The sequence below is a fragment of the Phyllostomus discolor genome, chromosome 3 (assembly GCF_004126475.2).
Source record: "Phyllostomus discolor isolate MPI-MPIP mPhyDis1 chromosome 3, mPhyDis1.pri.v3, whole genome shotgun sequence".
Taxonomy (NCBI): Eukaryota; Metazoa; Chordata; class Mammalia; order Chiroptera; family Phyllostomidae; genus Phyllostomus; species Phyllostomus discolor.
The window spans coordinates 2,617,452-2,632,114 of record NC_040905.2 but is presented as its reverse complement, the minus strand read 5'-3'; the positions used below and the strand labels follow the sequence as shown (position 1 = coordinate 2,632,114).

Genomic DNA, 14,663 nt, shown 5'->3' with positions numbered 1-14,663 from the left:
CCTACGCCGAGGGGCGGGCCGGGGCGGGCCTTGGCGCCCCCGGAGCTGCCCGAAGACTTTTCTCTGCACTCGCGGGGGCGGAGAGCCCAGCTCTCTGGACGGCCTCTGGCGAGTGGCGGGGTTCTCGGGTGTCTCTGCAGTCCCCGAGCAGTTGCAGTCCCCCGGGCAGGCGCAGGATGCGGTGGGGTCGCCAGGGGACCGCGCCGCGGCAGCTGGTGCTGCTGCTCTTTCAAGGTAAGCGAGGGCTGCGCTCCGCAGTGGCGGCGGCGGAGGGGCAGGTCGTGGGGATGGGCGCGCAGGCAGCGTGCGTCTCCGCTCCGACTCCACGTGGACCCAGGCTCCCAGCCATCGAGGCGGGACGGAGAGACTTTCACCCACTCTGCCCCGCCCGGTGTCCCCACGAAGGAGGGACTCGCTGCCTGTTAAGCACCCTTCAAAGTCGAGTCAGTGCGAGCTCTGATTTTGGGCACGCGTGCAGGCACACACCTGTGCACAGACGGTGGGTGTGAGTGAGTGTCTGGAGAGCGAGTCCCGCAGCCCGGCTGAGACAGGTGCCGCCCCAGGCCCGGGCCGGGGGTTCAGCCTGCGCCTCCTCGGAGCCGTGCCTGTTCCCGTGGCTTCGCGGGAACCGGGCGCCGCAAGTGCTGATTTTTCACCCCAAGCGTGTGCTGGCGCCCCCACTTCTTCAGGACGCGGCACTTGCCACAGGGGGCAGAAAACCCAAGCGCCCGGCAGGTACTCGGCAGCGGGGAATTCTTCCTTCCCTCCTGCCTTCCTCTTATTGTTCTTGCGTCGCCTGTTCAATGAATGTCAACTCGGGCCAGGAAAAGTTCTTTCCACTTGCTTGATCTTGGCGCCGCCGCCGCAGCGCTGAGGTCACGGCAGCTCCAGCTGCAGGGCGGCGAGCGGGGTCCACCCTCGCCTGACTCCTTTTGCCGGTGCTGGGAAGTGAGGCTGGGGGTGCTGGGCACTGCGCCTCCCTCCCTCCTCCCCAGCCCCGCGCAAGCCTTGTGAGTGCTTCCCCCAGACCTTCTGCAGAGCCCAGCGTGAACTTGAGTGATTTTACTTTACTTGTGGGGGAGGGTGGTGACGGGGAGTCACCTTGGTATTTTGTAGTTTGATCAGCCCTCAGAACAAATATACGGTCTCTGATTTTCAAATGTTTTTACAAAGAAATTAACCTAAGTATTTCCTAAGCCGCCCTCCCTTGAGGCACCTACCTACCCGGTGGCTGTTCCTCACTGGGGAAGAAACCCAATCCCTATGACCCGGAGCAGTTTCCCAGGCCAGAGACAGCAGAGAGAGCACACCATTCCCATCGCCAGCCAACAGGCACCAGCAGATTTCCTGTGTAACCAGCCTCTGGTGCAAAAGCGGCTCTCCTGACCCCCCCCCCCGCCCCGCCCCCAGGGAGTGTGCTGAGGGGCCTCCAGCCCTCACCTGGGGGCTCCAGGTAAAGTTGCCTTCACACGGGAAACCAGGCCCTGCACCCGGACAGCCTTCCCAAGAGCTAATAGACACTGAATTCCAAGCTTTCCGTCCTCTTTAATTACCCATTATTAACCGAAGCTATGGAAACATAACATCATTTTCTCGTCTCCGGGGAGGAGTCGAGGCTTGTCTGTGACAGAGGAGCAAAGCGAGGAATGTGTTGCTTCGAGGCGTGGAGGCAGGTACAGAGGCTTTAACCGAAGGAGTCCCTGCAGGAGGACGGCTCCGTGCAAGCAGGCGAGCGAGCAGGGGAGGGAGGGGTACAGTGGCAGCCGCAAAACTCTGCGTGTGGCTGCCTCTTCCTTCTGCTCCAGCTGTCTGTGCCCTCAAGGAACAGGGTTCCTCCTAACCAGGACGGTCACGGCAAAACTTGGCCACGGTGACACCAGCGGAGGCTCCCAGGGAAGCAGCCACATTTTGGGGTCCCCTGAGTATCCGAGACTATACATCACTGAAATCTCTCGGTCCATGGTGGCCGAAGCTGTGTGCGGCAATTCCCCGTCTGTATAACATCGGTGAGGGTTCATCCCTGCTACACACACCTGCAGCTGTTTATAAACGGTGTGCATGCACAACTGTGTAACCTAAAGACATACCGGAAATTGAAAGGTTAACGGCATATGTGTGTACGTGTGTATACACCCTGCCTCCTCTCCGGCATCCGTGCTGATCGCTGGAGAGAGAGACAGAAGGCCCCAGACTGACATTTGTAGGTTCACGTTCCATAGCCCTTCTCCCCGGTATTTAGGAAAAGCGGTGTGCATGGTTTGGTTTCCGAGTTCTCACCTTCCGCCAATCCGGCCCCGTCCGAGTGTTTGTGCTGAGGTGGTAGCCAGCCGGTCGGGGGTGGACGGGAAAGACCACAGAGGCCTAGATGATCCCCAGTGACCAACAGGCCCAGAGGGGCAAGGGGACTGTTGCTGTGAAACTCATGAGCCCACCCACACTGTCTCCTCTGGGCTTTGCATTTCCTTCTCCCACTGCAGCCTATTCTCCAGCCCTCCCCCTGCACTCCCCCCCCCCCCCCCGCTGGGCTGTAAGTACTCCTGCTGCTCTCCTGGGAGGCAAGGCCTGTGAGGACCAGCGCGATCCTCCTGAAGCACCCCCCACTCTGGCTCCTGTTCGCCCTGTTTTCCCCTTACCTCCCTGGCCGTTCTTCCTCAGTCTCTGGCCCAGGCCTGGGTGCTGTTTGCAGGGTCCCGTCCTGGACCTTCCTCTCCGTCCCACCCATTCTCCCCGGGCCAGTCGCAGTGCAGGCCGGTGTCCCGCCCTGGGCCGCTGCTCTGACCCCCTGAGCAGCATTTCCCTCCGCCCAGCATCTCCACCCGGAGGTGCTGCGCGAGTGTCAGACTCCACATGTCCCCCACGGCAGTCGGCACCCGGCCTCTGAACCCTGCCCTCCTTCTGTCATCCGCGGTTGTTTGAGGGCGGCCTTCCGTGCAGACACTGCAGAGGGGCCTTGGCCTTGTTCTTAGCCTCGCGGCCCATCTCCAGCCTCCAAGTTCCGTCCCCTCCCCCCAGCCCGGGAGACCTGTGCTGTAGCATCCACGTCAGGCCCTGGGTTAGCGTGCGTGTGTGTGTGTGTGAGTGCATGTGTGAACTGCTGTAGTTTGACACTGGTTTTCCTGTGTTTATCTCTTATCCCTCCGGCCCAGTCTCCTCGGGGCCCAATGTGATCTTTCTAGCACCGGTCTGCACCCCGCCGCTCCCCTGCTGCAGACGGTCGGTGGCTCCCCGTCTTGCGCAGGGTAAAGTCCAGATGTCTTGGCAGGTTCGGAGAAAGCTCTCTGCCATCTGGCCGCAGCCAACCTGTTCAGCCTTTCCTCTGCCACGCCCGCCCTGCTCACACACAGAGGCAGCCACACTACACGTGTGCACACACGGCACCTCCCAAGGCCATACGTACACCCCTCGTACGCCATCTGCGACCTGGCTGCACCCAGGCGGTCAGTGTGAGCACACTTTCCAGACTGTTCTCCGCCTTCCCTGCCTCGGTGCCTCCTCCCCTTTCTCTCGCCTCTTTGCAACTCGTCCTGCATTAGAAGAAGCAGCCCCAGGCAAAATGATCAAACGGGGAAGTTTTTCTTTTATAACAAAAAGGAAAGTCTGAGGCCACCTCTCATTTCTGGGACCTGCCCCAAGCCCCAGACCACCCTCCGATAAAGTCACCCCCAGCCACCGCTGCCCAACCTCGCGAAGCTTTGTTCTCTTAAACGCTGGCTCACGAGCCTCTGTTTGAGTTAAATTAATGGATTGGGGTGCAGGATTTAGTATTTAAAAACAATTACTCATGTGTTTCTGATGCACAGCCAGGGGTGGAAGTAACTGCTGAAATATTAGCGCCGCACCCCCTAGGTCCTATCCGACTGGAGTTCCGGCGTTGCCTGTGCCACCCCGTGTGAGGTGACCACGGAGACAGGCAGATTTCCACACCGAGAGGCAGTGGGCGTGTCACTCTGAGCGACTTCCCTCCAAAGGTGGTGCTGACTGCTGCCGTCTCCCTGGGCTAGCTGCCGTGGGCAGGTCCGAGCAGGGTGGCGGGGGGTGTCTGTTACTGTAAAGAAGTGAGCCTCAGCCCTGGCTGGCGTAGCTCAGTGGACTGAGTGCGGGCTGCGAACCAAAGTGTCATAGGTTCAATTCCCAGTCAGGGCACATGCCTGGATTGCAGGCCACATCCCCCAGCAACCGCACATTGATGTTTCTCTCTCTCTCTCTTTCTCCTTCCCTTCCTTCTCTAAAAATAAATACATAAAATCTTTATAAAAAAAAAAAAGAAAGGAGCCTCTCACGACGGAATTTTAGACATTCCCCAAAATAAAGACACATTCCGTCAGTGTGTCAAAAATAAAGTCAGTGTCATCCCTGTCCAGGTAGCTCAGTTGGTTAAAGCACCCATCCTCGTACGCCAAGGTCGTGGGTTCGATCCCTGGTCAGGGCACATACAAGAAACAACCAATGAAGTGGAACCACGAATTGATATCTCTCTCAAATCAATAGAAAATAATGTGAAAAGAAAGATTTTCAACACATATTGGGTCCCCAAAGGGTCCCCCCGACATCAGGTAGGTGTGACCACTGGCGTCACCAGCTGCAGTCCAGGCTGTCAGCCCTGCGGGGGGGCGGGGGGGGGCATTGCTGGAAGGCTGGGCGGAAAAGAGGAAGCAGCCCTGCGATCGTCACGTCAACGACGTGCAGGGGTCTGTGGTTTGTATGTTTGTTTCGTCTGTCATGGTGACTGATGATTTGCACGGAAAACGCACGGAAGAGCAGCTCTCTGGAGAGAAGAATCTCGGTACCACAAAGCCCAGACGACTGGAGGTGCTGCGTGCGGGAGGGAGTCCCGCAGAGGGTCCGCAGCTGCTCTGCTGACCCGGCTGCGGTGAACTCCAGCCCCTGGGGCCCGAGCAGGTTGCTGTGCAGCGACTGCTTTCTGTTAAGGCACCGTGCTCGCCCCGTGTGGAACCGAAGGTGACTCGGAACCCGGTGGGAGCGGCTTCAGTCCACCGGAGAACGGGCGCAGACGCGAGGGAAGGCTGTGGGCTCAGCCCCCACGGGGTCCTGAACTGCCTGGCATCCTGCCGGCCTCCTTTCCGGAACACGGTCCAGCTGTCGGGTTGACCCCGCCCCCTCCGCTGGGAGATCGGCGGCCCCGCGCAGTGATTGGACGAGGCAGTCCTGGGGGTCCCGTGCCTCTCCCAGGGTCTGATTCTGACACGGGCATGTAATGCGCTTTGGGCAGAAGAGACGTGGACGGGGATCTGCTGCAGGACTTTGGGGAAAACTTTTCCGTTGCTAAGAGAGGCGCTTTTTTTTTTAAAGATTATATTTATTTATTTTTAGAGAGGGATGGGAGGGAGAGAGAGAGAGAGAAACATCAATGTGCGGTTGCTGGGGGCCGTGGCCTGCAACCCTGGCATGTGCCCTGACTGGGAATCGAACCTGCGACGCTTTGGTTCGCAGCACTCAATCCACTGAGCTACGCCAGCCAGGGCAAGAGAGGCGCTTTTAAGAAACACATTATCTGATCCCGACACGAAGCTCGGAAAGCTACAGTCACCCTGCAGCCGTGGCGACAGCCGGCCTGAGGATAAAGCCAGTACACCGTCCTCAGGGGTCGACAGGAGGAACTCGGTTCTTGGGCCGTTTTACCAGTTTCAGAATTCTTGAAATTCACAGCCATCTTCTCTCATGGTGTCTTAAAACACTTCCATCTAATTTAAATTTTAGGTTGTTTTTATTATGTTGCATTGTTGATGCCTGTGACATAGAGATCTATGAAGAGTTTCCACATCATAATAGATGCCATGGGGTCACCTATCATTAATTGCCAATGAGTGGTTCAAGAGTTCGGCGGATGGAGAAAATCACTGGGATGCATCTGAGTGTGAAGCGTCCGGAGAAGCTTTCACGGGGTGGAGAGAGAATCATTACACTTTTCATCTGCCTTGAGGACCCCAGGGGTCACAGGGACCGGTGCCCCCTTTGACCAGGGCTGGCGGTGAGGGCGTGGTGCTGTCAGATACAGAGCCCTGTGACCATGAGCAGGACACATGTACCCCAGTCCCTCCGCCAAAGGTTTTTAAACTTTTGCCTAGGGAAGGAGAAGGTCCTTCTGCCCAGGACACACGGCTCAAGGTGTTCCCAGAGGGTGAAGGCTGAGAGGGTGCAGGTGCCACTGGGACGGGCCTGTGAACCGCGCTAAGGGGCCTGGCTCTATCCTGAGGACGGCGGCCAGGTCCTGGAGGGACACGATCAGATCGGCCCCTCAGGCAGGTCCCCCTGGCAGCAGGGAGGGTGGTGGGCTGCATGGCGAGCCCACACGGAGGGCGCCAAGGCCGCTGAGACAAGAGTGGGTTCTCGTTTCAGTTTTGGTGGAGCACACCCATTGAGGGGGGTGGCGATCAACATGCAGGTGATGGCCACGGGGAGGGACAGCGGGGGACGGACTCGGGAGATGTTAGGGAAGAGTGGCCAGGAGTTGGGGGTGGATTTGCCGTGGTGGCGGCAGCAAGAGGGAGGAGGTAGGACTGAAGCCCGGGTGTCGGAAGTGGGGGCCATCCACCGAGACGGGTGGTGCTGGGGGAAGGCAGGCGGGGTGGGGAAGAGGACTGACAGGTTCCGTGGGAGGCCTCCAGGTGTGAGCGCGTGTGGTTCGCGGGTGGTGATGTGCGTGCGGGGAGGGGTGAGGGGGGGTTCAGGCGTCTAGGCGGTAGAAGAAGGCATGGCGTTGGCGAGTGAGTCGGGCGCGGCGAGACCGCAGGACGCCTTGACCAGAGCTGGAAGAAGGGGCCCCGAGGGGGCCCGGGGGAGAGGCCACCCCGAGAGAAGGAGCAGCCAGCGCAGTGGGCCCGGAAGGGGGCACACAGAGCCGGTGTGGGAAAGGAGCGTGGTCAGTGGGCTCGACTTTCTCACACACGTGCAGCCGTGTGGCCACTGCCGCGGCGAGGAGTGACAACGTGGAACCCAGAGGGCAGCGGGCTGGGGGACAAGGGCAGGGGAGGAAATGGCGTGGGCCAGCGCGGTTGGGGGCAAAGGGCGGGAGTGGCTGGAGGGACAAGATGGGAGCCTCTGCCTGGGACGGACACACACGGGAGAGACGAGCGTGCGAACGACCGTAATGAGATTTTCTTGACTCTATCACTCACGGCCGCGCGCCACACACTTGTAACGTTCGGAAAGTCCGCTGAGGCCTGTGTGCCTGGCGGGGCCCCGAACCGGTGGGGACAGGCTGGGGGGCGGCCAGGAGGAGCGCTGGGGGACTGCAGCACCACCAGCTCCGGCACCAGATGAGAGGCCCCCGCTGAGCCCTTGACTGGAGGCAGAGGGGGGCAAGGCTGACAGACAGCCGGGGTGGCCGGAGGGCGGGGCTGGCCGGGGCCTGGGAAGGGGTCGGCGTGGGGAGCGCGGGCCAGGCACCTCCCGCTCTCCGGGGCAGCGCCCGGCTGGGGCGGAGGCGCTGCACACAGTCGAGTTTCCCCACGCACCGACCACCCTGATGCGGGTGTGAGGAGTCAGTTCGGCGCTGGCGTTGGGGTGTGGGACCCGTGACAGCACTCCGGTCCTGGCGGGGCGGTTCAAGTCAGCGCCTTCATCAGATTTCCCCAAAAGGAAAGTTCCAGAGCTTTGCACTTAAGGTTTCTCCGGTTCACTTCTGATTCTTCACCTCTGCCTGGAATTTGAAAGATCCTCGGACAGATAATCCGTCTGGAAACCATAGTCGCACACGGCCCAGAGAACTCGCGTGGGCCTCGGACGCTTCCACCGGTGAAATGGTGAAACCTCGTGTTCTGTGTGTGACTCCGTGGTGTTCCGAACCGTTTTCAGCCACTTGCGTCGGTCAGATAAGTTAGAAAAGAAATGAACAGCTATCTATTTGTCCTTTTGTTGAAGGCCTAACGAGTTCCGAGCGCTTACACTCGAGTGTTGTGTCCACTCCACGCCCGCTGACTCTCACGCGTGGGAATGGCGTTTCCTAACCAGCACGGACGGGAACCGCGTGGTTCGCGAGTATTTTCCGGCCCACGGAATGCTGGGGCTGTGGATCAGGGTCCGACGTGTTTCCCTTCCTTGGAGAGAGTCGTCTGCCCTGGCGCCCAGCAGCTCGTGGGAACGGGGCGGTTCTGCCTGTGGAAGTGCCTGTGCCGTGGCGGACTCCACACAGCTTTCCCTGCAGAAGCCGCACGTGAGCCCGGGTCCCGGAGGGCTTCCCCGGTGGAGAGCGGCGGGTGTGGGCACCGGGCCGCGGAGAGCGCAGAGGGGCGGGCGCCGGGGTGTCCGCGCGAGAGATCGCTCCGCGCTGTGCTTCCAAGAGCAGAGCAGAGCAGAGCGACGCACCCGCGGGTACCTGGGCGTGTGCGGCGGTCGTCCCCCGATTCATCTGACCGTGGCCTTTGTCTGAGCCTGTGCAGGCGCGGCAACCCCATCTCCATGGATACCATGTGGGAAAGCAGGCCGGCGCAGGCTGGCTTCTGGGCCGCGCATGCCCACCACTCTGTCCCCAGTCGTTTACGGTCCCCTCGGGTCCGCGTCCACGGAGCTTCTGCAGCCCTTGTTGGCATACTGTTCGGGCGCTGAACCCGCTGGATCGAATAACCTCTTCGGAACCGTATTCTGAGTGCTAGTGCACAGAATTTCAGCCAAATCGACACAGTGTTCTGGGTCTTTGTTAATGCTCTCCCCTAGGGGGCACAATATTAAAACTCAGCCCTGGAAACTGGGACCCTTGTATGTGATCTTCGTGGGTTTCCTGTCCGTGCAAAACTGGAACACACAGCCCGGATAAAAAGGCGGTTACATGAGTAATGCGTGCAGATGTCACAGTGTTTCAGTGCATTTGGACTGTTATGACAGGTCACCGTAACTGCGTGGCTTACAAACACAGAAGTGACTCCTCACAGTTCAGGGTGCTGGGAAGTTCAAGATCGGGCTGCCCGTGTGGTCGTCTTCCGGGGAGAGCCCTCTTCCCAGGTCACGGTCACCAGCACCCTTTTCCTCTGTCCTCGAGGGGTGGAAGGGGCTGTGGGACCCTCTGGACCCTCGTGTACAAGGCGCTAACAACCCCTCCCATGGGGGGTCAAGCCTCGGCCCCTCCCACGGGCCCCACCTCCTACTACCGCCATCTGTGGGGCGAGCCCTTCCACGTGGGAAGTCGGGCGGATGCCAGCCTTCAGACCACAGCACAGGGCAGTCAAGAAACCCCCTTACGATTGCAGTATTTAATTTTTGCCCCAAATAATCAGACTTTAATACATTAGTGTCGTTTTATCCTTGTTCTGTCAACAGTTCAAGAGCGATACGGCCCTATCCCCCTTTCAGGGTCCCGCGCCGCGGTCCCTCTGCGTGGCCCGAGTTCCCCCCGAAACACCACCGTTCAGCCCCCGCCCTGACTCTGTCGTCACCCGGGTCTCCGTCTCCTGGAGGCCCACGCACCCAGCAAGGCTTCCCATCCCCAAACCCAGTTTAGGGGACCTGCTCATGTGGACCCTTCTGTGGCTCTTGCCCCCTTCGGGGTCAGCCGCCTGTGTCCTGGGCTCTAACCCCTTCCTAAGGCAGACTCGGAGAACACAGGGCCCAAGCCTCCTTCTTTTGTGCCGGTGGCACTTGGTTGGCTGAATGGCACCTGCCAGGGACACGAGTGACCGCTCCCGGGCCACTGCTGAAGGGCACGCTCAGTGCACGAACGCCAAGCTGCCACGGGCCCCCCTTCCTCCCAGGGGGTGTGTGCGGCCACCATTGGCAGGTTTACCTGAATTTGCTAGAACGTTCTCCTGGTCGATTTTTTTCACTTGACAGAGTTTGTTTGCTTTTGAAAAGTTTCTCCTTCGCCTTGAAATGTGGGCCTACGGGAACGCAGTGGACAGCCGGCACGGCGAACGGGCGTGCAGGACAGTGCGGACATGTTCCCCCTCCCCGTCCCGGACCCTCTCCCGTCCCCAGAAAGCAGCGCCGAGTTCACCCGCAGCTCCGCTCTCCCACGGAACACGCTCTCCGCTCTCCGCTCCCCCGTGCTCCCCGGGCCCTCGCTAGTGTGCAGTAAGGAAGGGCCCAGAAAACCAGTGCTAAAACACATGTTAAAATAAACATCAGTTAGAATCCAAATTTGAATTCTACCCTACAACAACACTAAACTGGATTAATTGTTTCGGTTTATAGAAACCTTTCTTTACAAAGCAGACTATTTTTTTAAAGATTTTATTTATTTTCAGAGAGGGAAGGGAGGGAGGGAGAAAGAGAGAGAGAGAGAGAAGCATCAATGTGCGGTAGCTGGGGGCTGTGGCCTGCAACCCAGGCATGTGCCCTGACTGGGAATCAAACCTGCGATGCTCAAAGCAGGCTATTTTAATATTTTACAGAAAAAAAAACATGACACAGGCTAAATAGTCATCATAACCTAAGAAACGTTTATATTTCTTTTCTTCGGTGTGCCCATGTGTACGTGTCATTTTTTCACAGGCCGACTGACCCTTTTACAGGAGAGTGGCGGGTCGGCGGGTCCCCACTTGCTGTCTATCGTGTGTGCGTTTCCTCAGGGCCTTTGCACTCGCGCATCCTGCCGGGCTGTGGGCGCCATTGTGTCCGTGTTGGGCACGGGGGCCGCTTCCTCTGGGTCTTTTCCCCCTGCTGTAAATGAGGTGGTTATAAATATCGCTGTGCAAGAAGCCTTTCCTTTTTTCCTTCTCTTTTCCTTTTGGGTGATTTCCAGAAGAGGCATTACTGGGGCAAAGATAATGGGTCCCTTTTAGTTCCTGGAGCATATTGAACGGTGGAGTCATCAGTCATGTGTGGATTTACCAAATTTCTCCAACATTAGATTTTCGTTTACTTCCTGCAGCTTTGAAACACTTTTTATAGTTTGGTGGTTGTACAGTGGTGCCTCACATTTATTTCAAGTCCCCTTCCTCCTATTCGCCGGGGTGCACGTTCTGTTACCATTTGAAAAGGCCTGTCCTTTGAGAACTCTGTAGATTGGGATGCTTTAGGATTTGGGCCTCGATGAACCCTCAGGAGACCATGTGGCTGCACGCCTCGTTTTTGTAGCAACTGGCTTCCAAAATGACTCAGGCCGGGGCTGCACCTGCGCCCCGCCTGCACCCTTGCAGGCTGCCCTGGGGCCCTGCCGCTCGCGCTCTCTCCGACTGGAGTGGCCTCGTCCCCTCTGTCCCGTGGGCTGCTCACAGCGAGGGCATGTGCCACGCTATTTTTTTTCAGTCCGTGAATGGGGCACTCATTCATTTTATCATTGCTCATGTCTGAGGGACCCCAGGGTGCCTGTCATATGGTGGGAGAAGAGAGTGAGACACAGCAGCACCTCAGGGTTCAGGGCGGCCCCCGGAGCTCTGCTCTCCATCCCTCACGCCTGTCACCTGTGGAGGAGAGGGGCGGCACCTTGGTCCTTCCTGGCACTCCATGCAAAGACTTAAAGGAAGTTGGAGATTTCCCTTCTCAGTGAAAGCGAGGGGAAGGCCGCCCCACTGCGCTCCGGCAGCGGCGGCCGTGGCGAGGGCCCGTCTGTGCCGTGGGTGTGCGTGCGCCCCGTTCTGCAAAGCCTGGAACCCTCAGCCGGCCTCGCAGAGCTCAGACCTGGGCCCGCTGGGCGGTCATTCCCCCGGAGCCTGTTATTCCCAGGCCAGTGGCTGTTTTGTGTTTCCGAGCGGGGGGGCGGCTTTCTGCAGGAGGTCAGCAGGTCACCCTTCTCGCAGAGACAATGCTCTCGGGCGGGAGTTCCTGCAGCCGAGTGTGTGTGTGTGTGTGTGTGTGCGCGTGTGTCCGCGAGGGGAGGTGGCCCGTGACTGGTTTCCGTTGCCATGCACACTCTGGGTAATGATTAGCTACGCTGTCGAGTTTCAAGGCTATTTTCTGAGTTTCCAAGTCAGGCTGTGAGTGACCCAGCTTCCTGCCGCGGCGGCTTCCTGGGGGTCTGCGGGCTGATAACGCTCTCTCGCCTCCGGCCGGCGGTGTGCTCCGTGCAGGCGCGGCCCGGGCCCGTGCAGCCCCCTCTCTCCAGGCTTGGGGGTCCAGACCTGCGTGGAAATGCACTCTGGATACCTTGTGTCACATTAGAGCTGAGGGTGCTGTGCCCTTTCCTGCTGCTCGAGAAGCATGCCGTCCTCAGGAACACAAGGACTAGGAGCGAGAGACAGAACAAAGAGTTTTCTGGAAGTGCTCCTTGTTGGCGAGGCACTGGGCGGAGACTTTTCCAGGTTTTGTCTGATCGCAGTGGGGGTCACGACCCAAAGCCCACAGAGGAGTGTTCTGTGTCACAGAGGAAGCTCGGGCTGCAGTCCGCCTGTTGTTGTCTCACACCGGGTCTCGGGCGGGCGTGTGAGGCCGGTCGTGCTGTTATTACTCAGCAAGTCACTCCGCAGCCGCTGCCTTGCTCCAGGGGCCCGGTGCTGCTCTCTGCTCCCGGGGGCGGGGCTGGGGAGGAAGTGGTAAACGGAGGAGCTGCCTTCCCTGCGGGTCCACCCGGTCCTCTGGGCCCTGGGGACGCCGTGAGTCTGCCAGGGAGCGGCCCCCCCTCCAGTGTCCTGATAAAAAAGGAACCTGCTGAGTGGTTACGAAGCGCTGCGTTGTAGCGGATGCTGGCTTAGGAAGCGACTTCAGTGGCCTTCTGCGGATGGTCATTGGTCACCACCAGCGAGGCACCAATGGGGCGGGGCCACGAATCGCTTGCCCCAGCCCTCCAGCCTGGACCACTCGCTTCGTCACCAAAACACCATTCCACACAAAACATGCGCCCTTAGCCATGTGACTGGCATTAGCCCACAGCTCTCCTGTACTCTTCGGTTCGCACCGGCAGAGTTTTCTCTGAGACTCAGAACGGCGCGTTGAAACTTTCTGCTGTGATCTGCCTGCTCCCTGTGTGATCTGCCGGGGCTGCCTGAGCAGGCCACCACGCACCGCACGGCGGCGTTGGCCACCGAAATTCATTTCTCACGGCCCTGGGGACCACAGTCCCGGAAAAGGGCCAGCGGGTGGGTTCCTGGTGAGGTCTCTCTTCCCGGCCTATAGGCTGCGACCTCCTACTGTGCTCACATGGCCTGGCCTGTGCCGCATTGAGGCTCCCACTACGCACTTGGATGCAGGTGCTCTCAGGTTAGGGACCACCCGACGACCTCCTTTAACCTCCTTAAAGGTCCTGGCTTCACACGGAGTCACATTGGGAGTCAGGGTTTCAACGTATGCATTTGGGAGGGATGCACTCCATCCATGACACCCCCTGCGGCGGGATAATGTATAAACGGGCTCGCTCCTGGGCATGGAAGGGATGCCCATATTTCTTGTGTGAACACGGAGATTGTCGAGGGAACGGCACATGCAGGCGCCGTGAAAAAAGCCGTGGCCACAAATCCTCGGGCAGCAGATTATTACCTACATGTCAGCTGGAGTCTCTCTGCTTCTTAACATTGGGATGAGGTTTGTTCAGGTCCCTACGCCACCCTTGTAGGAGAACATAATGCCCTCCCGAGATTTCTCCAGGCTCCCAGGAAGTGTCCACGTTTGCTGTCGCCTTGGTCCCCAATGTGCAGACTGCGCAGTGTTTGCTCTGCACCGTCAGGCCCGGCCTCGGGTGTCCCCTGTGCACAAGCTCACGCACGAGCCTGTCACCGCTTCATGGATGTGGGCAGGCACGAGGCCCCTGAGTCAGCGACAAAGGGCTCTATTAGTCAGACCCCAGCGGTCCGCATGAGCTCCGGCACGGTCCGTCCGTTCCCTTTATGCCCCCACGATGGGGCTAGGTGCAGGGCCCACGTGGACACGGGTGCATCGCAGGAGAGGGGCACTGCGCTTGGGGAGCCTGCTAGTTCTGCCCCAGCAAGAAGTTGGCCAGCCCGCTCTTTGTCCTGGAGGGCGGGGCTGTGGTCCCCGGAGGCCTGGGGCTGCAAACGCTCTCCTGAGGGGTTCAGGATTGATTGGTGCTTCCTCACCGAAAGACAGTTCCATGTCCTGCCCCCCCCCCAATACGTGAACATTGCCTCTTTGGAGAGAGGGTCTTCGGAGATCCCCCGTGGAGACTGTCAGGAGACACGGGAATGCTGAAGCTGGCTCTGGGGAGGCCCCCAGCTGAACTCGGACCGTGTTATTGGAAACTGGAGGAGGGGGGTCCTCGCTGCATCGTGGCAGACGTGTGGCCTTGCTGTGTCCTCCAGATGCGTGGGGAGGGGAGTGTTCAGCCAGTGAACTTAGTATTTAGTGGAGGGGATTTCCAAGCAAAAAGTTCACGTGCGGCCTGCTGTTTCCTGGCGGAATGTGGTCAAATGCGGGAGGGAAGGGATAAAACACAGTAGGTGGTGACTGGGAAGATGTCAGCCTTTCCAAGTTACAAACGAATTCTCAAAGCAAATATTAAAAAGACTCGCCGTTGGGCAGCCGTGCCCGGAAGAGGCCAGGTGTGGGTGGGCAGCATTTTGCTGCACGGCCCGGGCGTGGGGCTCCTGGTGCAGGTGGCCCCGTCTCCGCGAGGCCGGCAGGGGGCGTGGCATCATGTCCACGGGAGGCCTGGGGAGACCCCTCCGGTGTAGTGGCGCAGACCCCACCACACACCCAGCAGACCTGCCGGGTCTCCAGGACTGTGGTCTCCGCAGAAGTGCGGCCGTCTCGGACTGAAGGGTCAGGCAGCAGAGGTCAGCAGAGCTGTGCGGGCTCAGAGGTCAGAGCCTTGAGCCATGGGG

General features: G+C 59.4%; 1 protein-coding gene across 1 annotated transcript in view; it reads left to right on the top strand.

Moving 5' to 3' along the window:
* The first annotated feature begins 23 nt into the window (after window positions 1–23).
* Window positions 24–14,663, top strand: part of ITGA2 (integrin subunit alpha 2) — a 74,226-nt gene continuing 59,586 nt past the window's right edge. The window contains exon 1 of the mRNA XM_036020160.1: window positions 24–234. Coding sequence (XP_035876053.1) covers window positions 177–234 — 58 coding nt within the window. The 5' untranslated portion in view covers window positions 24–176. The remainder of the gene's footprint in view (window positions 235–14,663) is intronic.